The sequence below is a fragment of the Petromyzon marinus genome, chromosome 66, assembly GCF_048934315.1.
Source record: "Petromyzon marinus isolate PM22_M1 ecotype Great Lakes invasive population chromosome 66, UKy_Petmar_22M1.pri1.0, whole genome shotgun sequence".
Taxonomy (NCBI): Eukaryota; Metazoa; Chordata; class Hyperoartia; order Petromyzontiformes; family Petromyzontidae; genus Petromyzon; species Petromyzon marinus.
This window is the reverse complement of record NC_133732.1, coordinates 4,009,611-4,034,045: the sequence shown is the minus strand read 5'-3', so window position 1 is coordinate 4,034,045 and position 24,435 is coordinate 4,009,611. Positions and strand designations below refer to the sequence as shown.

General features: G+C 54.9%; 1 protein-coding gene across 1 annotated transcript; it reads right to left on the bottom strand.

Annotated features, from left to right (window-relative positions):
- Positions 1-325: 325 nt before the first annotated feature.
- On the bottom strand, positions 326-21,034 carry LOC116957897 (uncharacterized). Its single transcript, XM_032980350.2, has 5 exons — positions 20,795-21,034; positions 18,542-18,662; positions 13,718-13,810; positions 5,261-5,338; positions 326-2,312 (listed from the first exon to the last, which is right to left on the bottom strand). Exons 2-5 carry the CDS (start codon positions 18,660-18,662, stop codon positions 1,387-1,389), a joined length of 1,218 nt encoding a protein of 405 aa, XP_032836241.1. The 5' UTR covers positions 20,795-21,034; the 3' UTR covers positions 326-1,386.
- Positions 21,035-24,435: the final 3,401 nt, after the last annotated feature.

Genomic DNA, 24,435 nt, shown 5'->3' with positions numbered 1-24,435 from the left:
CGGCTCCCTCCTTCATCCACAGCTCCCTCCTTCATCCACAGCTCCCTCCTTCATCCACAGCTCCCTCCTTCCTCAGTTCTATCCTCCGCCCCCCCCATCACTCCTCTGAAGTCACCTCTTATCCCCACAGTCCCCTCACCAATTCCTTCCCCTCATCCTCGTCACCTCACTCCCAGCCACCAGTCACACACCGTTAAACCTCGGACCGCATGGCTCGCTGTCAAGACGTGCTTCTGCGGCCATCTGGAAGGCTCTTCCTTCCGATATTAGGATGCCACAGTAGCTATGCTGCAGCCGTAAATCAACATCAAGATTGACAAACTCCTTTCTTTAGAACTGCTTTATGTGTTTTTAGTTTGTCGCCTTTCCCCCACACCACCGATCCGCACAGTTTCCTAGGTACCGTGTGAAAGAAGCTCAACGCGCATACGTACAAATGTGTCTCCTCGGCTCCAGCCACCAATCTCACATCGTCACCCCTCGGGGTGACTCCGGGTCAAGCGGGTGCCAGGGATTGACATCGGCACGTCGCTGGGGGAATGGCGATGTTGTGGGGACCGTTATGAAGGGACCGTTACAGTATTATTGCCACTACGGTTAACACATGGCCCTGCGGCATTGACGAGGGTACCCCACTGATTCGAATAACACCACGACGACCACCTTCATTTCACAATCATCCGTCATTCACCGTCATTTAAAAATGCACAATCGCATGCTTCCTTGTGGTAAAACCGACAGCTCAGGTTGTTGCGAACACACACAGAGCAGAACGCGCCCTTGCTGTATACCTATGGGCGAGGTATTTGCCATCTCCGGGCCACCGGGGCATTCATCGCTACCGGAGGACACGGCAAAAACGCCACGTAAGGAAACTCCACGCGTCAGCGCGGACGGTCAAAACGCCGCTACAGCACGCGGGGGGGGGGAGGGGGCACGGGAGACCGACGCCAAAAGCGAACGCCAAATCCTCGCGAGTCGCGGCAGAGGGCCGCTCGCTCGCCCGAGCTCTGCGGTTCTCGATACATCGACCCTTCGCCATGCGGGAGGGCCACACGCTCCGCTGTGACCGCCGCCATCTACCTGGCAGAGCCAGGGGGCACGGCTCTCCTCCTCGACACCCACCCACGTGTAGGTCGGTCTGGAAGAGATGCATCAAAATCGACTCTCAGTGAAGCTACCCACACTTTAGCCCCACCACCGAAGCGGCCTAATTTACGCCGCGGGTTTCGACGAGAAGAGACGAGGGCCGGCTGGCATCGGACAAACCCCCACCGCCGTTCGGTCGGCCGAATCGCCGGCGTGCGTCTCGCGGACGACAAGAGGAGCGCGGCGAGAAGTCCGCTCCATCTCCCGCCGCGCCGCCCTCGCCGCCGGCGCCGCCCGCTACGCTGCTCCGTGCGTCGCCGCGTGCTTCTTGAGGTGCGAGCGCTCGCGGAACTGCTTCCCGCACGCGTCGCACGCGTGCGGCCTCTCGCCCGTGTGCGTGCGCGCGTGCCTCTCCAGGTGCGAGAAGCACGCGAAGCCCTTGCCGCACTCCTTGCAAAGGCAGGGCCACTCGCCCGTGTGCATGCGCGCGTGCGCCTCGAGGTGGCACCGGCGGGCAAATCGCCTGCCGCAGTCGGGGCACGGGTGCGGCCTCTCGCCCGTGTGGGTGCGCGCGTGCGCCTCCAGGTCGAAGGGGCGCGCGAAGCCGCGGCCGCACTCGCCGCAGGCGAGGGGCCGCCGGGCCGCGTGGCTCGCCGCGTGCGTCTTGAGCGAGTGCTTGTGCAGGAAGCGGCGGCCGCAGTCGGCGCAGACGTGCGGCCGCTCGCCCGTGTGGACGCGGGCGTGCGTCTCGAGGTAGGAGCGCCGCGTGAAGCCGCGGCCGCAGTCGGCGCAGGCGTGCGGCCGCTCGCCCGTGTGCGTCGCCGCGTGCAGCTTCAGCGAGGAGGCGTGCGAGAAGCGGCGGCCGCAGTCGGCGCAGGCGTGCGGCCGCTCGCCCGTGTGCGTCCGCGAGTGGCGGTCCAGGTCGGAGCAGCGGGCGAAGGCCTTGCCGCACTCGGTGCACACGTGCGGCTTCTCGCCGCCCGCCGCGCGTCGCTGCTGCAGCTGCCGCTGGCGCCGCCGTTTCGGCCGCCGTCGATCGTCGTCGTCGCCGTCGTCGTCGTGCGACGAGATGCCCCCCCGCGGCATCTCCTTGCCGCACCGCGCGCACGCTGGCGCGGTCCGCCCGCCGTCGCCACCCGGTTTCACTTCTTCGTCCCACGTGTTGCGGACGCTCCCGCGCGGCTCCGCGCCGCACTCCTCGCACAGGAGCTCCCACTCGCCACCTTTGCCACAAGCCGCACGGCGGTGGTGGTGGTCGTGGTGGTGGTCGTGGTGGTGGTCGTGGTGGTGGTCGTAGTGGTGGTGGTTATGGTGGAGGTGGTCGTGGTGGTGGAGGTGGTCGTGGTGGTGGAGGTGGTCGTGGTGGTGGAGGTAGTCGTGGTGGTCGTGGTGGTGGTGGCGAGGATTGGGGGGGGTGGCGGGGTGGAAGGGGGGGGGGGAGTTCGCAATGACAGGCGCGAAATGCCACCGGCGTTTGAGCATCTTCACACCTCCAGGGTCAACGAGACCCCCCGTCCCACCGTTAGCACGAATCCCTTGTTCTGTTGACACGATTGGGGTACATTCCTTGCTAAATGTTATCCGTGTTCGTGTTTGAACATCTTAACACAACTCCTATTGTATTGCCAGAGAGAGTTGAACACCTATTTTTAATCTTGATTTGAAGCTTTCGTGACTGCAGGAATCCACGATCTCCGCTTCTTGCGGCAAAGTCCACGTAGGTAGAAAAAAATAACAAATTAAATTAAACAACAGCATACGACGTTTCGATTGCAACACGAGCAATCATCATCAGGTACAAATGAAAGAGAAAGCAAACCTAGTGAATTTCGATTTAAAGCTTTCGTGACTGCAAGGATTCACCTCTTTGGTTCTTTCGGTAAAGTCACGTAGAATGAGAATAAAATAATAAAATAAGACAATAAAATTCTCACGACGTTTCGGCCACAACACAAGTGGTCTTCAGATGAAAGGAACAAACCTGTCGGAATGACAGAGCTTCAATGAACGTTGTTAAGATTCGTAGCGTCTTTTAAGCTGGTTTAGAGAAGTGAGGCACCTTGACAAAGGGGTTTACATATCAAACAGGAGAATTTAGCATTGAAATAGCTGAGGGATTAGCTTGTGACTGGTCACAGAAATAGCTATGTTAAAGTCAAAGCCTACACATCCACAGAGGCACCTAGTACATGTAGGTGCCTCTGTGGATGTGTAGGCTTTGACTTTAACATAGCTATTTCTGTGACCAGTCACAAGCTAATCCCTCAGCTATTTCAATGCTAAATTCTCCTGTTTGATATGTAAACCCCTTTGTCAAGGTGCCTCACTTCTCTAAACCAGCTTAAAAGACGCTACGAATCTTAACAACGTTCATTGAAGCTCCATCGTCCCGACAGGTTTGTTCCTTTCACCTGAAGAAGGCCACTTGTGTTGTGGCCGAAACGTCGTGAGAATTTTATTGTGTTATTTTATTTTATTATTTTATTCTCATTCTACGTGACTTTACCGAAAGAACCAAAGAAGATGAAACCTAGTAAACTTAGAAATGTAATGCAATACAACACAGAGGGTCGGCTAACATAACAGTCAACGCCCTACCTGGTTGAATACGTTCTCACAACGATTGCTTTAGCGAAAGAAGCAGAGAGTATGCGCCTATTCTTTGTTGTCATACTTTGACACTGGCAAGAAAAAGGTGTCACGTGATGAAGCTGCTGCTCACTGCCGGGCTATGAAGTGCCCTGATACTCGTGGCATTGCCCTTGCGCTGGTCACCTTTAGGCGTCGCTCTCTGGTCTACTGACGCTGTCGGTGAGGCTGGGCCCTAGAGAAGGCCGCTGTCTCTGCTGTAGGTCAATCAGCTTCAAAGACAATGCCGTAGAACATTGTAATTACATTGTTATTAAAGACAATGCATACATAAGTAACAGTGTAATATTATAATAATATTATTAAACTGTTCTACTGACGCTGCCGGTGAGGCTGGGCCCTAGGGAAGGCCGCTGTCTCTGCTGTAAGTCAATCAGCCTCAAAGACTGCAGTAGAACATTCTAATTACATTATTAAAGACAATGCACACATAAGTAACATAAGTAACAGTATAATATTATTATACTGTTCTACTGACACTGCCGGTGAGGTTGGGCCCTAGAGAAGGCCGCTGTCTCTGCTGTAGGCCAATAAGCTTCAAAGACAATGCCGTAGAACATTCTAATTACATTGTTACTAAAGACAATGCACACATATGTAACATAAGTAACAGTATAATATTATTATACTGTTCTACTGACACTTCCGGTGAGACTGGGCCCTAGAGAAGGCCGCTGTCTCTGCTGTAGGTCAATCAGCTTCAAAGACAATGCCGTAGATTCATGATCAGAGCCGTGTTTTCTTTGTGTGTGGTTAATGCAGAAACTTGATTCCATGCAAAAAAATGTTTAGTCCGTGTTGGCGTTTGAATGCCTGAACACAACTCCCGTGTTACTGCACCTCCCATTTCACAGCGAGCAGGCGGCGGCGCTGCTGCCACACAGCGGCAGGCAACCGAGGGGGCGTCTGTGGGTCTCTGTGTGAGTTTATGGGTCTGTGTGTGAGTCTGTGGGTCTCTGTGTGAGTCTATGGGTCTCTGTGTGAGTTTATGGGTCTGTGTGAGTCTATGGGTCTGTGTGAGTCTGTGGGTCTCTGTGTGAGTCTATGGGTCTCTGTGTGAGTCTATGGGTCTCTGTGTGAGTTTATGGGTCTGTGTGAGTCTATGGGTCTCTGTGTGGTGAGTCTATGGGTCTCTGTGTGGTGAGTCTATGGGTCTCTGTGTGATTCTGTGGGTCTCTGTTTGAGTCTGGGTCTCTGTGTGAGTCTGTGGGTCTCTGTGTGGGTATGGGTCTCTGTGCGAGTCTATGGGTCTCTGTGTCTCTATGTGAGTTTATGGGTCTGTGTGAGTCTATGGGTCTCTGTGTGGTGAGTCTATGGGTCTCTGTGTGAGTCTGTGGGTCTCTGTGTGAGTTTATGGGTCTGTGTGAGTCTATGGGTCTCTGTAGTGAGTCTATGGGTCTCTGTGTGAGTCTATGGGTCTCTGTGTGAGTCTATGAGTCTCTGTGTGAGTGTATGGGTCTGTGTGAGTCTATGGGTCTCTGTGTGAGTCTATGGGTCTCTGTGTGAGTCTATGGGACCTCACCGGAGCCTCCCTCCTGCCGCTCGGCCTTCACCCTCAGCGGCCGCGACGTCTCCCGGACAGGACCCACGCTGACGTCTCCTTGACAATGACAGCGGCACGCAGACGCGGCAACTCAGACAGAGCAACTCAGACGCAACGCAGACACAACTCAGATGCAACTCAGACGCAACTCAGATGCAACTCAGACGCAACTCAGACGCAACGCAGACACAACTCAGATGCAACTCAGACGCAACTCAGACGCAACGCAACTCAGACCCAACGAAGACGCAACTCGGATGCAATAACGCAGAAGAAACGCAGACGCAACGTCACGGACAAGGCATCATTCCTCCAGGGGATCCCCTAGACCGATGCGCTCCCGGGACGCATTGTGTGTGTTTCGGGGTATCTGTGTGTGGCTAGGGGTCTCTGTGTGTGTGTCTAGGGGTCTCTGTATGTGTATAGGGGTCTCTGTGTGTGTCTAGGGGTCTCTATGTGTGTATAGGGGTCTCTGTGTGTGTTTCGGGGTATCTGTGTGTGTCTAGGGGTCTCTGTATGTGTATAGGGGTCTCTGTGTGTGTATAGGGGTCTCTGTGTGTGTCTAGGGGTCTCTGTGTTTCGGGGTATCTGTGTGTGTCTAGGGGTCTCTGTGTGTGTATAGGGGTCTCTGTGTGTGTGTCTAGGGGTCTCTGTGTGTGTATAGGGGTCTCTGTGTGTATAGGGGTCTCTGTGTGTGTCTGTGGGTCTCTGTGTGAGTCTGTGGGTCTCTGTGCGAGTGTGTGGGTGTCTGTGTGAGTTTGTGGGTCTCTGTGTGAGTGTGTGGGTGTCTGTGTGAGTGTGTGGGTGTCTGTGTGAGTCTATGGGTCTCTGTGTGTCTAGGGGTCTCTGTGTGAGTTTGTGGGTCTCTATGTGTGTCTATAGGTCTCTGTGTCTATGGGTCTCTGTGTGTGTCTAGGGGTCTCTGTGTGTGTCTGTGGGTATCTGTGTGAGTCTGTGGGTCTCTGTGTGAGTCTGTGGGTCTCTGTATGAGTCTGTGGGTGTATATGCGAGTCTGTGGGTCTCTGTGCGAGTCTGTGGGTCTCTGTGCGAGTCTGTGAGTCTGTGTGAGTCTGTGGGTCTGTGTGTGTGTCTAGGGGTCTGTGTGTGAATCTGTGGGTCTCTGTGTAAGTCTGTGGGTTTCTGTGAGTCTGTATGTATGGTGAACGTCTTTCCCACTGTACATAGCCAACCATAACGCGTACGACGTGTTCACGACGATGGTGAAAACGCGGCGGAAAAATTCTGACGTCATTATCGTTGTTGTCGTTGGTGTTGTCGTTGTTAGTTTGTCGTCCTTCCTCCCAACCACCCACCCGCACCTCTAATTGCCACGCTGTGGGCTACGTACGGTGGCGGCGGCGGCTTCGAAAGAAGTTCGCCATGAAACTCAACCAAATTTTGTTCATATTCTTGGTTCTTTTGGTAAAGCCACGTAGAAGGGAAATAATAAAATAATAAAAATAAACCAATAAATCACGACGTTTGGATTGCAACACAAGCAATCATCATCAGGTGCGAAAACCACAGCAAGAAAATTTGAAAAAACGTTAAGAAAAAAACGCCACTTTAAAAAAAATATATTGCTGTGGTTTTCACACCTGATGATGATTGCTGGTGTTGCAATCGAAACGTCGTGATAATTTTATTGTTTGATTTTTAATGTTTTCCCTTCTACGTGACTTTACGGAAAGAACCAAGAATATGAGTTCCTGCATTCACGAAAGGTTTCAATCGAAATTCAAATTTTGTTCGTTTTGACCTTAAGCTTTTCGTGTCTGCAGGAATTCATCATCTTGGGTCTTTCTGTGAAGCCACACCGACTGCTCCCGTTCACGCGCCAACCTCTCTTTAACATGCCAACTTTTTTCACCCGGCAGCCCCGTGATGATGATGGTGGAACCCACGACCTCCTGTACACCAGGCGAGGTAGTCAACATCTCCTAGCCACCGTGATGATGATGATGGTGGTGGTGGAACCCACGACTTCCTGTACACCAGGCGAGGTAGTCAACATCTCCTAGCCACCGTGATGATGGTGGTGGAACCCACGACCTCCTGCACACCAGGCGAGGTAGTCAACATCTCCTAGCCACCGTGATGATGATGGTGGTGGTGGAACCCACGACCTCTGTACACCAGGCGAGGTAGTCAACATCTCCTAGCCACCGTGATGATGATGATGATGGTGGTGGAACCCACGACCTCCTGCACACCAGGCGAGGTAGTCAACATCTCCTAGCCACCGTGATGATGATGGTGGTGGTGGAACCCACGACCTCCTGTACACCAGGCGAGGTAGTCAACATCTCCTAGCCACCGTGATGATGATGATGGTGGTGGAACCCACGACCTCCTGCACACCAGGCGAGGTAGTCAACATCTCCTAGCCACCATGATGATGATGGTGGTGGTGGAACCCACGACCTCCTGTACACCAGGCGAGGTAGTCAACATCTCCTAGCCACCATGATGATGGTGGTGGTGGTGGAACCCACGACCTCCTGTACACCAGGCGAGGTAGTCAACATCTCCTAGCCACCGTGATGATGGTGGTGGTGGAACCCACGACCACCTGTACACCAGGCGAGGCAGTCAACATCTCCTAGCCACCGTGATGATGATGGTGGTGGAACCCACGACCTCCTGCACACCAGGCGAGGTAGTCAACATCTAGCCACCGTGATGATGGTGGTGGTGGAACCCACGACCTCCTGTACACCAGGCGAGGTAGTCAACATCTCCTAGCCACCGTGATGATGATGGTGGTGGTGGAACCCACGACCTCCTGTACACCAGGCGAGGTAGTCAACATCTCCTAGCCACCGTGATGATGATGATGATGATGGTGGTGGAACCCACGACCTCCTGCACACCAGGCGAGGTAGTCAACATCTCCTAGCCACCGTGATGATGATGGTGGTGGAACCCACGACCACCTGTACACCAGGCGAGGCAGTCAACATCTCCTAGCCACCGTGATGATGATGGTGGTGGAACCCACGACCTCCTGCACACCAGGCGAGGTAGTCAACATCTAGCCACCGTGATGATGGTGGTGGTGGAACCCACGACCTCCTGTACACCAGGCGAGGTAGTCAACATCTCCTAGCCACCGTGATGATGGTGGTGGAACCCACGACCTCCTGCACACCAGGTGAGGTAGTCAACATCTCCTAGCCACCATGATGATGATGGTGGTGGTGGAACCCACGACCTCCTGTAGACCAGGCAAGGTAGTCAACATCTAGCCACCGTGATGATGATGGTGGTGGAACCCACGACCTCCTGCACACCAGGCGAGGTAGTCAACATCTAGCCACCGTGATGATGGTGGTGGTGGAACCCACGACCTCCTGTACACCAGGCGAGGTAGTCAACATCTCCTAGCCACCGTGATGATGATGGTGGTGGTGGAACCCACGACCTCCTGTACACCAGGCGAGGTAGTCAACATCTCCTAGCCACCGTGATGATGATGATGATGGTGGTGGAACCCACGACCTCCTGCACACCAGGCGAGGTAGTCAACATCTCCTAGCCACCATGATGATGATGGTGGTGGTGGAACCCACGACCTCCTGTACACCAGGCGAGGTAGTCAACATCTCCTAGCCACCATGATGATGGTGGTGGTGGTGGAACCCACGACCTCCTGTACACCAGGCGAGGTAGTCAACATCTCCTAGCCACCGTGATGATGGTGGTGGTGGAACCCACGACCACCTGTACACCAGGCGAGGCAGTCAACATCTCCTTGCCACCGTGATGATAGTGGTGGAACCCACGACCTCCTGCACACCAGGCGAGGTAGTCAACATCTAGCCACCGTGATGATGGTGGTGGTGGAACCCACGACCTCCTGTACACCAGGCGAGGTAGTCAACATCTCCTAGCCACCGTGATGATGGTGGTGGAACCCACGACCTCCTGCACACCAGGTGAGGTAGTCAACATCTCCTAGCCACCGTGATGATGATGGTGGTGGTGGAACCCACGACCTCCTGTAGACCAGGCAAGGTAGTCAACATCTAGCCACCGTGATGATGATGGTGGTGGAACCCACGACCTCCTGCACACCAGGCGAGGTAGTCAACATCTCCTAGCCACCGTGATGATGATGGTGGTGGTGGAACCCACGACCTCCTGTACACCAGGCGAGGTAGTCAACATCTCCTAGCCACCGTGATGATGGTGGTGGTGGTGGAACCCACGACCTCCTGTACAACAGGCGAGGTAGTCAACATCTCCTAGCCACCGTGATGATGGTGGTGGAACCCACGACCTCCTGTACACCAGGCGAGGTAGTCAACATCTCCTAGCCACCGTGATGATGGTGGTGGTGGAACCCACGACCTCCTGTACACCAGGCGAGGTAGTCAACATCTCCTAGCCACCGTGATGATGATGGTGGTGGAACCCACGACCTCCTGCACACCAGGCGAGGTAGTCAACATCTCCTAGCCACCGTGATGATGATGGTGGTGGTGGAACCCACGACCTCTGTACACCAGGCGAGGTAGTCAACATCTCCTAGCCACCGTGATGATGATGATGATGGTGGTGGAACCCACGACCTCCTGCACACCAGGCGAGGTAGTCAACATCTCCTAGCCACCGTGATGATGATGGTGGTGGTGGAACCCACGACCTCCTGTACACCAGGCGAGGTAGTCAACATCTCCTAGCCACCGTGATGATGATGATGGTGGTGGAACCCACGACCTCCTGCACACCAGGCGAGGTAGTCAACATCTCCTAGCCACCATGATGATGATGGTGGTGGTGGAACCCACGACCTCCTGTACACCAGGCGAGGTAGTCAACATCTCCTAGCCACCATGATGATGGTGGTGGTGGTGGAACCCACGACCTCCTGTACACCAGGCGAGGTAGTCAACATCTCCTAGCCACCGTGATGATGGTGGTGGTGGAACCCACGACCACCTGTACACCAGGCGAGGCAGTCAACATCTCCTAGCCACCGTGATGATGATGGTGGTGGAACCCACGACCTCCTGCACACCAGGCGAGGTAGTCAACATCTAGCCACCGTGATGATGGTGGTGGTGGAACCCACGACCTCCTGTACACCAGGCGAGGTAGTCAACATCTCCTAGCCACCGTGATGATGATGGTGGTGGTGGAACCCACGACCTCCTGTACACCAGGCGAGGTAGTCAACATCTCCTAGCCACCGTGATGATGATGATGATGGTGGTGGAACCCACGACCTCCTGCACACCAGGCAAGGTAGTCAACATCTCCTAGCCACCATGATGATGATGGTGGTGGTGGAACCCACGACCTCCTGTACACCAGGCGAGGTAGTCAACATCTCCTAGCCACCATGATGATGGTGGTGGTGGTGGAACCCACGACCTCCTGTACACCAGGCGAGGTAGTCAACATCTCCTAGCCACCGTGATGATGATGGTGGTGGAACCCACGACCACCTGTACACCAGGCGAGGCAGTCAACATCTCCTAGCCACCGTGATGATGATGGTGGTGGAACCCACGACCTCCTGCACACCAGGCGAGGTAGTCAACATCTAGCCACCGTGATGATGGTGGTGGTGGAACCCACGACCTCCTGTACACCAGGCGAGGTAGTCAACATCTCCTAGCCACCGTGATGATGGTGGTGGAACCCACGACCTCCTGCACACCAGGTGAGGTAGTCAACATCTCCTAGCCACCATGATGATGATGGTGGTGGTGGAACCCACGACCTCCTGTAGACCAGGCAAGGTAGTCAACATCTAGCCACCGTGATGATGATGGTGGTGGAACCCACGACCTCCTGCACACCAGGCGAGGTAGTCAACATCTAGCCACCGTGATGATGGTGGTGGTGGAACCCACGACCTCCTGTACACCAGGCGAGGTAGTCAACATCTCCTAGCCACCGTGATGATGATGGTGGTGGTGGAACCCACGACCTCCTGTACACCAGGCGAGGTAGTCAACATCTCCTAGCCACCGTGATGATGATGATGATGGTGGTGGAACCCACGACCTCCTGCACACCAGGCGAGGTAGTCAACATCTCCTAGCCACCATGATGATGATGGTGGTGGTGGAACCCACGACCTCCTGTACACCAGGCGAGGTAGTCAACATCTCCTAGCCACCATGATGATGGTGGTGGTGGTGGAACCCACGACCTCCTGTACACCAGGCGAGGTAGTCAACATCTCCTAGCCACCGTGATGATGGTGGTGGTGGAACCCACGACCACCTGTACACCAGGCGAGGCAGTCAACATCTCCTTGCCACCGTGATGATAGTGGTGGAACCCACGACCTCCTGCACACCAGGCGAGGTAGTCAACATCTAGCCACCGTGATGATGGTGGTGGTGGAACCCACGACCTCCTGTACACCAGGCGAGGTAGTCAACATCTCCTAGCCACCGTGATGATGGTGGTGGAACCCACGACCTCCTGCACACCAGGTGAGGTAGTCAACATCTCCTAGCCACCGTGATGATGATGGTGGTGGTGGAACCCACGACCTCCTGTAGACCAGGCAAGGTAGTCAACATCTAGCCACCGTGATGATGATGGTGGTGGAACCCACGACCTCCTGCACACCAGGCGAGGTAGTCAACATCTCCTAGCCACCGTGATGATGATGGTGGTGGTGGAACCCACGACCTCCTGTACACCAGGCGAGGTAGTCAACATCTCCTAGCCACCGTGATGATGGTGGTGGTGGTGGAACCCACGACCTCCTGTACAACAGGCGAGGTAGTCAACATCTCCTAGCCACCGTGATGATGGTGGTGGAACCCACGACCTCCTGTACACCAGGCGAGGTAGTCAACATCTCCTAGCCACCGTGATGATGGTGGTGGTGGAACCCACGACCTCCTGTACACCAGGCGAGGTAGTCAACATCTCCTAGCCACCGTGATGATGATGGTGGTGGAACCCACGACCTCCTGTACACCAGGCGAGGTAGTCAACATCTCCTAGCCACCGTGATGATGGTGGTGGAACCCACGACCTCCTGTACACCAGGCGGGGTAGTCAACATCTCCTAGCCACCGTGATGATGATGGTGGTGGTGGAACCCACGACCTCCTGTAGACCAGGCAAGGTAGCCAACATCTAGCCACCGTGATGATGGTGGTGGAACCCACGACCTCCTGCACACCAGGCGAGGTAGTCAACATCTCCTAGCCACCGTGATGATGATGGTGGTGGTGGAACCCACGACCTCCTGTACACCAGGCGAGGTAGTCAACATCTCCTAGCCACCGTGATGATGATGATGGTGGTGGTGGAACCCACGACCTCCTGTACACCAGGCGAGGTAGTCAACATCTAGCCACCGTGATGATGGTGGTGGTGGTGGTGGTGGAACCCACGACCTCCTGTACACCAGGCGAGGTAGTCAACATCTCCTAGCCACCGTGATGATGGTGGTGGTGGTGGAACCCACGACCTCCTGTACACCAGGCGAGGTAGTCAACATCTCCTAGCCAGCGCGGCGCTCGAGACCCGGACCGGATCCCAGGTCTGGGAGGCTCCACGTCTCTGCCTCTGGAAGCCACCGCCCGGCTCAGACCGCTCTCACCACCATCACCACCACCATCACCACCATCACCCTCTCTCACTCACCATCACCACCACCATCACCATGACTCACTCACCATCATCACCACCATCACTACCATCCTCTCTCACAGCCATCACCATCATCACCACCCTCGCTCACTCACCATCACCACCACCATCACCATGACTCACTCACCATCATCACCACCATCACCCTCTCTCACTCACCATCACCACCATCACCATGACTCACTCACCATCATCACCATCATCACCACCATCACCCTCTCTCACTCACCATCACCACCACCATCACCATGACTCACTCACCATCAACACCACCATCACCACCATCCTCTCTCACTCACCACCATCACCATCATCACCATGACTCACTCACCATCATCACCACCATCACCACCATCCTCTCTCACCATCACCACCACCATCACCATGACGCACTCACCATCACCACCATCCTCTCTCACTCACCATCATCACCACCATCACCATGACTCACTCGCCATCATCACCACCATCACCCTCTCTCACTCACCATCACCACCACCATCACCATGACTCACTCACCATCATCACCACCATCACCACCATCCTTTCTCACTCACCACCATCACCATCATCACCATGACTCACTCACCATCATCAACACCATCACCACCATCCTCTCTCACTCACCATCACCACCACCATCACCATCATCCTCTCTCACTCACCATCACCACCATCAACATCACCCTATCTCACTCACCATCATCACCATCCTCTCTCCCTCATCACCACCATCCTCTCTCACTCACCATCATCACCATCACCCTCTCTCACTCACCATCACCACCATCCTCTCTCACTCACCATCATCACCGTCCTCTACCTCGCTCTTCACCAGCGTCCTCACGATCTCGGAGCCCAGACGGCCCTCACCCTCCTCCTGCTTCACCGCCGCTCCTGCTGCACACACACACACGCTTGAGTCTGTGGGTCTCTGTGAGTCTGTGGGTCTCTGTGTGAGTGTGTGGGTGTCTGTGTGAGTGTGTGGGTGTCTGTGTGGGTCTCTGTGTGAGTGGGTGGGTCTCTGTGTGAGTGTGTGAGTGTCTGTGTGAGTGTGTGGGTGTCTGTGTGAGTGTGTGGGTGTCTGTGTGAGTGTGTGGGTGTCTGTGTGAGTCTATGTGTGAGTGTGTGAGTCTCTGTGTGAGTGTGTGGGTCTCTGTGTGAGTGTGTGGGTCTCTGTGTGAGTGTGTGGGTCTCTGTGTGAGTCTGTGGGCCTCTGTGTGAGTCTGTGGGTCTCTGTGTGAGTCTGCGTGTCTCTGTGTGAGTCTGTGGGTCTCTGTGTGAGTCTGTGGGTCTGTGGGTCTCTGTGTGAGTCTGTGGGTCTCTGTGTTGTGAGTCTGTGGGTCTCTGTGTGAGTCTGTGGGTCTCTGTGTGAGTCCGTGGGTCTCTCTGTGAGTCTGTGGGTCTCTGTGTGAGTCCGTGGGTCTCTCTGTGAGTCTGTGGGTCTCTGTGTGAGTCTGTGGGTCTCTGTGTGAGTCTGTGGGTCTCTGTGTGAGTCTGTGGGTATCTGTGTTGTGAGTGTGTGGGTGTCTGTGTGAGTGTGTGGTTGTCTGTGTGAGTGTGTGGGTGTCTGTGTGAGTGTGTGGGTATCTGTGTGAATGTGTGGGTGTCTATGTGAGTCTGTGGGTCTCTGTGAGTCTGTGGGTCTCTGTGTGAGTCTGTGCATCTCTGTGTGAGTGTGTGGGTCTCTGTGTGAGTCTGTGGGTCTCTGTGTGAGTCTGTGGGTCTCTGTGTGAGTCTGTGGGTCTCTGTGTGAGTATGTGGGTCTCTGTGTGAGTCTGTGGGTTTCTGTGAGTCTGTGGGTCTCTGTGTGAGTCTGTGGGTCTCTATGTGAGTATGTGGGTCGCTGTGTGAGTGTGTGGGTCTCTGTATGAGTCTGTGGGTCTCTGTGTGAGTCTGTGGGTCTCTGTGTGAGTCTGTGGGTCTCTGTGTGAGTCTGCGTGTCTCTGTGTGAGTCTGTGGGTCTCTGTGTTGTGAGTCTTTGGGTCTCTGTGTGAGTCTGTGGGTCTCTGTGTGAGTCCATGGGTCTCTCTGTGAGTCTCTGTGTGGGTCTGTGGGTCTCTGTGTGAGTCTGTGGGTCTCTGTGTGAGTCTGTGGGTCTCTGTGTTGTGAGTGTGTGGGTGTCTGTGTGAGTGTGTGGTTGTCTGTGTGAGTGTGTGGGTGTCTGTGTGAGTGTGTGGGTGTCTGTGTGAGTGTGTGGGTATCTGTGTGAGTGTGTGGGTGTCTGTCTGAGTCTGTGGGTGTTTGTGTGAGTCTGTGGATGTCTGTGTGAGTGTGTGGGTCTCTGTGTGAGTCTGTGGGTCTCTGTGTGAGTGTGTGGGTCTCTGTGTGAGTGTGTGGGTGTCTGTGTGGGTCTCTCTGTGAGTGTGTGGGTCTCTGTGTGAGTGTGTGGGTATCTGTGTGAGTGTGTGGGTCTCTGTGTGAGTCTGTGGGTCTCTGTGTGAGTCTGTGGGTCTCTGTGTGAGTCTGTGGGTCTCTGTGTGAGTCTGTGGGTCTCTGTGTGAGTCTGTGGGTCTCTGTGTGAGTGTGTGGGTCTCTGTGTGAGTGTATGGGTCTCTGTGTGAGTCTGTGGGTCTCTGTGTGAGTGTGTGGGTCTCTGTGTGAGTGTATGGGTCTCTGTGTGAGTCTGTGGGTCTCTGTGTGAATGTGTGGGTCTCTGTGTGAGTCTGTGGGTCTCTGTGTGAGTCTGTGGGTCTCTGTGTGAGTCTGTGGGTCTCTGTGTGAGTGTGTGGGTCTCTGTGTGAGTGTATGGGTCTCTGTGTGAGTGTGTGGGTCTCTGTGTGAGTCTGTGGGGCTCTGTGTGAGTCTGTGGGTCTCTGTGTGAGTCTGTGGGTCTCTGTGTGAGTGTGTGGGTCTCTGTGTGAGTCTGTGGGTCTCTGTGTGAGTGTGTGGGTCTCTGTGTGAGTCTGTGGGTCTCTGTGTGAGTCTGTGGGTCTCTGTGTTGTGAGTCTGTGGGTCTTTGTGTGAGTGTGTGGGTCTCTGTGTGAGTGTATGGGTCTCTGTGTGAGTCTGTGGGTCTCTGTGTGAGTCTGTGGGTTTCTGTGAGTCTGTGGGTCTCTGTGTGAGTCTGTGGGTCTCTATGTGAGTATGTGGGTCGCTGTGTGAGTGTGTGGGTCTCTGTATGAGTCTGTGGGTCTCTGTGTGAGTCTGTGGGTCTCTGTGTGAGTCTGTGGGTCTCTGTGTGAGTCTGCGTGTCTCTGTGTGAGTCTGTGGGTCTCTGTGTTGTGAGTCTTTGGGTCTCTGTGTGAGTCTGTGGGTCTCTGTGTGAGTCCATGGGTCTCTCTGTGAGTCTCTGTGTGGGTCTGTGGGTCTCTGTGTGAGTCTGTGGGTCTCTGTGTGAGTCTGTGGGTCTCTGTGTTGTGAGTGTGTGGGTGTCTGTGTGAGTGTGTGGTTGTCTGTGTGAGTGTGTGGGTGTCTGTGTGAGTGTGTGGGTGTCTGTGTGAGTGTGTGGGTATCTGTGTGAGTGTGTGGGTGTCTGTGTGAGTCTGTGGGTGTTTGTGTGAGTCTGTGGATGTCTGTGTGAGTGTGTGGGTCTCTGTGTGAGTCTGTGGGTCTCTGTGTGAGTGTGTGGGTCTCTGTGTGAGTGTGTGGGTGTCTGTGTGGGACTCTCTGTGAGTGTGTGGGTCTCTGTGTGAGTGTGTGGGTATCTGTGTGAGTGTGTGGGTCTCTGTGTGAGTCTGTGGGTCTCTGTGTGAGTCTGTGGGTCTCTGTGTGAGTCTGTGGGTCTCTGTGTGAGTCTGTGGGTCTCTGTGTGAGTCTGTGGGTCTCTGTGTGAGTGTGTGGGTCTCTGTGTGAGTGTATGGGTCTCTGTGTGAGTCTGTGGGTCTCTGTGTGAGTGTGTGGGTCTCTGTGTGAGTGTATGGGTCTCTGTGTGAGTCTGTGGGTCTCTGTGTGAATGTGTGGGTCTCTGTGTGAGTCTGTGGGTCTCTGTGTGAGTCTGTGGGTCTCTGTGTGAGTCTGTGGGTCTCTGTGTGAGTGTGTGGGTCTCTGTGTGAGTGTATGGGTCTCTGTGTGAGTGTGTGGGTCTCTGTGTGAGTCTGTGGGTCTCTGTGTGAGTCTGTGGGTCTCTGTGTGAGTCTGTGGGTCTCTGTGTGAGTGTGTGGGTCTCTGTGTGAGTCTGTGGGTCTCTGTGTGAGTGTGTGGGTCTCTGTGTGAGTCTGTGGGTCTCTGTGTGAGTCTGTGGGTCTCTGTGTTGTGAGTCTGTGGGTCTTTGTGTGAGTGTGTGGGTCTCTGTGTGAGTGTATGGGTCTCTGTGTGAGTCTGTGGGTCTCTGTGTGAGTGTGTGGGTCTCTGTGTGAGTCTGTGGGTCTCTGTGAGTCTGTGTGTCTCTGTGTGAGTCTGTGGGTCTCTGTGTGAGTCTGTGGGTCTCTGTGTGAGTGTGTGGGTCTCTGTGTGAGTCTGTGGGTCTCTGTGTGAGTCTGTGGGTCTGTGGGTCTCTGTGTGAGTCTGTGGGTCTCTGTGTTGTGAGTCTGTGGGTCTCTGTGTGAGTCTGTGGGTCTCTGTGTGAGTCCGTGGGTATCTCTGTGAGTCTGTGGGCCTCTGTGTGAGTCTGTGGGTCTCTGTGTGAGTCTGTGGGTATCTGTGTTGAGTGTGTGGGTGTCTGTGTGAGTGTGTGGTTGTCTGTGTGAGTGTGTGGGTGTCTGTGTGAGTGTGTGGGTGTCTATGTGAGTCTGTGGGTCTCTGTGAGTCTGTGGGTCTCTGTGTGAGTGTGTAGGTCTCTGTGTGAGTGTGTGGGTCTCTGTGTGAGTCTGTGGGTCTCTGTGTGAGTGTGTGGGTCTCTGTGTGAGTGTGTGGGTCTCTGTGTGAGTCTGTGGGGTCTTTGTGTGAGTCCGTAGGTCTCTCTGTGAGTCTGTGGGTCTCTGTGTGAGTCTGTGGGTCTCTGTGTTGTGAGTGTGTGGGTCTCTGTGTGTGTGGATCTCTGTGTGAGTCGTTGAGACCCCGAGCTAATCGCTGTGGCTGAGGCTAAGACGTGGACCGGCACCCAGGATCTGAGTGCGAGCCTCCGCTTCTAAATAATTTACCATCACAATCATCGTCGTCACCATCATCGTCGTCACCATCATCGTCGTCACAATCATCGTCGTCACAATCATCGTCGTCACAATCATCGTCGTCGTCGCAATCACCTTCGTCGTCGCAATCGTCATCAAAATCATCGTCGTCACAATCATTGCCGTCATCACAAGCATCGTTATCATAATCATCATCGTTATCACAATCATCGTCATCACAATCGTCACCGTCATTACAATCAATCATCGTCATCATAATCATCGTCATCAGAATCAATCATCGTTATCACAATCATCGTCATCAGAATCAATCATCGTCATCACAATCATCGTCATCACAATCGTCATCATCACAATCATCGTCGTCACGATCATTGTCGTCGTCACAATCATCGTCATCATCGTCACAATCATTGTCGTCACAATTATCGTCATCACCATCGTCATCACAATCGTCGTTGTCACAATCATCGTCATCACAATCATCGTCACAATCATCGTCACAATCATCGTCATCACGATCATCATCGTCATCACGATCATCATCGTCGACCACAATCACCTTCATCGCCATCACAATCATCATCACAATCACCTTCACCATCGTCACAATCACCTTCATCGTCACCATCATCATCATCGTCCTCTTCGCACTCCATGGCCAAGCCGGGCCACTGCTCTGGGGCCTCCTCCTCCTCCGTCTTCACGAGCGGCAGAAGCGCGGCACGGGAAGCCATCTGGGTGAGTGGGGAGTGGTGGTGCAGTGGTTAGCGCACTGTGTGTGTGTGAGTGTGTGGGGAGTGGTGGTGCAGTGGTTAGCGCACTGTGTGTGTGTGTGGGGAGTGGTGGTGCAGTGGTTAGCGCACTGTGTGTGTAGGGAGTGGTGGTGCAGTGGTTAGCGCACTGTGTGTGTGTGGGGAGTGATGGTGCAGTGGTTAGCGCACTGTGTGTGCGGGGAGTGGTGGTGCAGTGGTTAGCGCAGTGTGTGTGGGGAGTGGTGGTGCAGTGGTTAGCGCAGTGTCTGTGTGTGCGGAGTGGTGGTGGAGTGGTTAGCGCACTGTGTGTGTGGGGAGTGGTGGTGCAGTGGTTAGCGCACTGTGTGTGTGAGTGTGTGGGGAGTGGTGGTGCAGTGGTTAGCGCACTGTGTATGTGTGTGGGGAGTGGTGGTGCAGTGGTTAGCGCAGTGTGTGTGGGGAGTGGTGGTGCAGTGGTTAGCGCACTGTGTGGGGAGTGGTGGTGCAGTGGTTAGCGCACTGTGTGTGTGGGGAGTGGTGGTGCAGTGGTTAGCGCACTGTGGGGAGTGGTGGTGCAGTGGTTAGCGCAGTGTCTGTGTGTGGGGAGTGGTGGTGCAGTGGTTAGTGCACTGTGTGTGTGGGGAGTGGTGGTGCAGTGGTTAGCGCAGTGTCTGTGTGTGGGGAGTGGTGGTGCAGTGGTTAGCGCACTATATGTGTGTTGGGAGTGGTACACGGATACCCATAGAGACACACAGACCCAGTGATGTTGATTCTCAATGACCCGAAGAAAATCCACGCGACCACAGAGACACGCAGACTCCAAATATACAGCGGGTATCAGGGTCAGGATCGAACCCACGACCTCCTGTACACCAGGCGAGGTAGTCAACATCTCCTAGTTACCGTGATGATGATGGTGGTGGAACCCACGACCTCCTGTACACCAGGCGAGGTAGTCAACATCTCCTAGCCACCGTGATGATGGTGGTGAAACCCACGACCTCCTGTACACCAGGCGAGGTAGTCAACATCTCCTAGTCACCGTGATGATGACAGTGGTGGAACCCACGACCTCCTATACACCAGGCGAGGTAGTTAACATCTCCTAGCCACCGTGATGATGGTGATGGAACCCACGACCTCCTGTACACCAGGCGAGGTAGTCAACATCTCCTAGCCACCGTGATGATGGTGGTGGAACCCACGACCTCCTGTACACCAGGCGAGGTAGTCAACATCTCAACCACCATGGTGGTGGTGGAACCCACGACCTCCTGTACACCAGGCGAGGTAGTCAACATCTCCTAGCCACCGTGATGATGGTGGTGGTGGAACCCACGACCTCCTGTACACCAGGCGAGGTAGTCAACATCTCCTAGCCACCGTGATGATGGTGGTGGAACCCACGACCTCCTGTACACCAGGCGAGGTAGTCAACATCTCCTAGCCACCGTGATGATGGTGGTGGTGGAACCCACGACCTCCTGTACACCAGGCGAGGTAGTCAACATCTAACCACCGTGATGATGGTGGTGGTGGAACCCACGACCTCCTGTACACCAGGCGAGGTAGTCAACATCTAGCCACCGTGATGATGGTGGTGGTGGAACCCACGACCTCCTGTACACCAGGCGAGGTAGTCAACATCTCATAGCCACCGTGATGATGGTGGTGGTGGAACCCACGACCTCCTGTACACCAAGCGATGTAGTCAACATCTCAACCACCGTGGTGATGGTGGAACCCACGACCTCCTGTACACCAGGCGAGGTAGTCAACATCTCATAGCCACCGTGATGATGGTGGTGGTGGAACCCACGACCTCCTGTACACCAGGCGAGGTAGTCAACATCTCCTAGCTACCGTGATGATGGTGGTGGAACCCACGACCTCCTGTACACCAGGCGAGGTAGTCAACATCTAGCCACCGTGATGATGGTGGAACCCACGACCTCCTGTACACCGGGCGAGGTAGTCAACATCTCCTAGCCACCGTGATGATGGTGGTGGTGGAACCCACGACCTCCTGTACACCAGGCGAGGTAGTCAACATCTCCTAGCCACCGTGATGATGACGGTGGTGGAACCCACGACCTCCTGTACACCAGGCGAGGTAGTCAACATCTCATAGCCACCTCATCCAGCAGTGGAGAGAGCGAGCCGCCGCTGCTGCTGTCGCTGGGGCACGTGACGAGAAGAGAGGGGGAGGGGCTTCGACGACGAGGAGGAGATGCGGGACAAGACGAAGAGGTGGTGGGAGACAAGACGAGGAGATGCGGGACAAGACGAGATGGGAGACAAGGCGGAGAGGAGATGCAGGGCAAGACGAGTTGCGGGACGACAAGACGAGGAGATGCGGGACAAGACGAAGAGGTGGTGGGATACAAGACGAGGCGATGCGGGACAAGACGGAGAGGAGATGCAGGACAAGACGAGGCGATGCGGTACAAGACGGGGGTAGGTGTTGGGCAAGACTTTAGCAGCTTTAAATGCTTTATTTACATTCTTTGGCAGAGCCCTGTGAGTCGGGTGCAAGCGCAACAAGACGACATTTGAACACAGAACACCTCAAAGCGACGACGCGCAACAGAATGCATCCCGGAATTCCACCGAGCAAATATTCCACACGGCAACAAAAATGAGCACTGCCTCTGCCTTACTTGAGCAAGAAATCACCGAGTAATGGAACAACTTGGTTCATGTGCAGGTGCTAGATGTATTAATACATTTCAGACACATGAGAGGTGGTGGTTGGTGGCTTGCAGAGGCGTGTCCATCCTGCAGTGAATTTGACCATGGCCCGTGGTCAAAATGAACTCTTAAAAATACGAAAAAATATTGCATTGAGAGTGACAGATTCGCGTTTTTTAAAGCAGTGCGAGCAGGTCGGCGAGGATCTGCATCCCCCGTTAGAGGTCTAGCGAAGGTAGACCATTCAACAGATCACGACGCTTCGATCGATCGTCATCAGGTGGGACAACCACAGCGAGAAGAAAGACTGCTAAAGTAGGCGACAGGTCTGTGACACGTGGCACGAGGCCATTATAGTAAACAGTAGGCCTCGGTAGTAGGGGGGGGGGGGCAGAAAGTGGACCCCTTGGCAGTAGCGTGGTTAGCCACTACACCAGTCACGTGGTAACTAGCGTGGTTAGCCACTACACCAGTCACGTGGTGACTAGCATGGTTAGCCACTACACCAGTCACGTGGTAGCTAGCGTGGTTTGCCACTACACCAGTCACGTGGTAGCTAGCGTGGTTAGCCACTACACCAGTCACGTGGTAGCTAGCGTGGTTAGCCACTACACCTGTCACGTGGTAGCTAGCGTGGTTAGCCACTACACCAGTCACGTGGTAACTAGCGTGGTAAGCCACTACACCAGTCACGTGGTGACTAGCGTGGTTAGCCACTACACCAGTCACGTGGTAGCTAGCGTGGTTAGCCACTACACCAGTCACGTGGTGACTAGCGTGGTTAGCCACTACACCAGTCACGTGGTAGCTAGCGTGGTTAGCCACTACACCAGTCACGTGGTAACTAGCGTGGTTAGCCACTACACCAGTCACGTGGTGACTAGCGTGGTTAGCCACTACAGCAGTCACGTTGTGGCTAGCGTGGTTAGCCACTACACCAGTCACGTGGTGACTAGCGTGGTTGTTATTCTGTTAAGGGGAAAGTCACCCCGTGTGTGTTGGTGTTGAATTAATGCGTTGCCTCCAAGTCTCCGTCTGCACCTCAGCTGAACCCACGACACTAGTAAGGGAGCCTCTGCAATATTCTCTTGGACAGTTACTTGGACAGAGCGCCGAGGTGATGACCCATGCCACGATCGCTGATCGGTTCGACGCAATGCCTTCAATGCGGTGCAATCGAGTCGGTGTGATCAATGCGGTATGATCGAGTTGGTGCGATCGAGTTGGTGTGATCAATGCGGTGTGATCAATGCGGTGTGATGGAGTCGGCGTGATCAATTCGGCGTGATCAATGCGGTGTGATGGAGTCGGCGTGATCAATGCGGCGTGATCAATGCGGTGTGATGGAGTCGGCGTGATCAATGCGGTGTGATCGATGTGTAACGGGTGGCTCCGACACGATAAAAGACTTCAAGTTGTTTGTGAATACATCTTCGGTACGGCCACTCTCCCTCTCTCTCTCTGCGGACGTCTGCCCGCTGCCGCGGCTGCGCTGCCCCCGCGCCACGTGGCGCTCACCCCGGCTCACCGCCGCGTCGCCGGCTGGCGGAGCGCCGGGGAAAGCGGCCGGAGGCCAGAGGTCGTGCCGCCACGTGGCCGGTGAAGACGGCGGGGCGGCAGCGTAGCCGGCGACGTGCGGCGAGGTCAATGGCTGCGGAGGCCACTGGCTCGTGTCAAGAGGCAGATTCGCACACCGAGGGGGGCGTGGCCTCACGGAGGGGGGGGGGGCGTGGACTCGCTTAGGAGGGCGTGTCCTCACCGAGGGGGGGCGTGTTAGACACACCCCCCCCCCTCGGTGAGGACACGCCCTCCTCTTGATCTTCAGACACCGACTCTCTAACGTTGCCGTGCCCCCCGGCTTATATTCGCTCCCCGGAGGCCAAGCCCCGCCTCTGGCCACGCCCCGCCTCTGGCCACGCCCCTTCTGGAGCCTTCGGGAACGTTCCAGAGGCTTTCCTGGTAGATCCGCCCATTCACCCTTACCCCGGATATAACCCCTACTGTCGATAAACCGTGCACTGTATGATAGGTAATGTAACCCCCACAATAATACAGGAGATGGCGCTCTCTTGTTACGTGTTTGTAATATTTAAACAATGGATACGAATACATAAAGGTACGGGCAACATTATAGAGTACGTTTTCTTGGGTTAAAGAGGTGTAACTTTCGACGCTATCGGAACGAATTAGGCCCTTACAGCGTGCATTTCCTCCACTCGCTTAAGGACCAGAGTTACGTTTCGTGGAACCAATTACATCGCGGTTAAGAGGGGGTTCTGCTGCGTTGTCTATCCGCAATTGTGTCCTGCACTGGCGAGTGCCTCAGACTGTGCCCCCTGCCTACAAGGCGGCGGTGGGAGACTGGGTCGCGGGGAGCTTCTATCGATCGCAGCCCGGGATCGCAGGTGGCCTCCCCCGGGAACCTCCGTGGAACTTTGCGATGCCCTCGGTCTAAATATCGGTGGCGAAGGTCTCTTTTGGGCGGAGCACGAGATCACCCCCCCCCCTCTCTCTCTCTATCGTGGGCCTCGTGAGCTCTCACCTGGCTAAAGGGGCCGTCCATAAATGACGTCACGCGATTTTGGACGATTTTTTGACCCCCCCCCCCCCCTTCGTCACACGCCGACACGAAAAGTCAGACCCCGCCCCCTCAAATATGACGTCACAAAGCTCTGCCCCCCAAAAATAAAACGTGCTTCAAATCGCTTTAAGCTATTGTCATCGTAGTGCGTATTTAATGTGGCGCTGCACTCTGATGTCGGAGAAAACATTAAAAAGTCTACTTAATTAAGTAGAAACGTGTTTGTCTATACTTATTCAAAGTTGCGCATTTTGATGTGACGTCACATTTCTCAACCCCCCCCCCACGTCACACATCGTCACAAATGTCTGACCCCCCCCCCCCCCCCCCAGGTGCTTGACATCATTTATGGATAGCCCCGAAGGTCTCCCCGGGAACCTCCGTGGAACTTTGCGATGCCCTCGGTCTAAATATCGTTGGCGAAGGTCTCTTTTGGGCGGAGCACGAGACTCCCCCCCCCTCTCTCTCTATCGTGGGCCTCGTGAGCTCTCACCCGGCAAAACG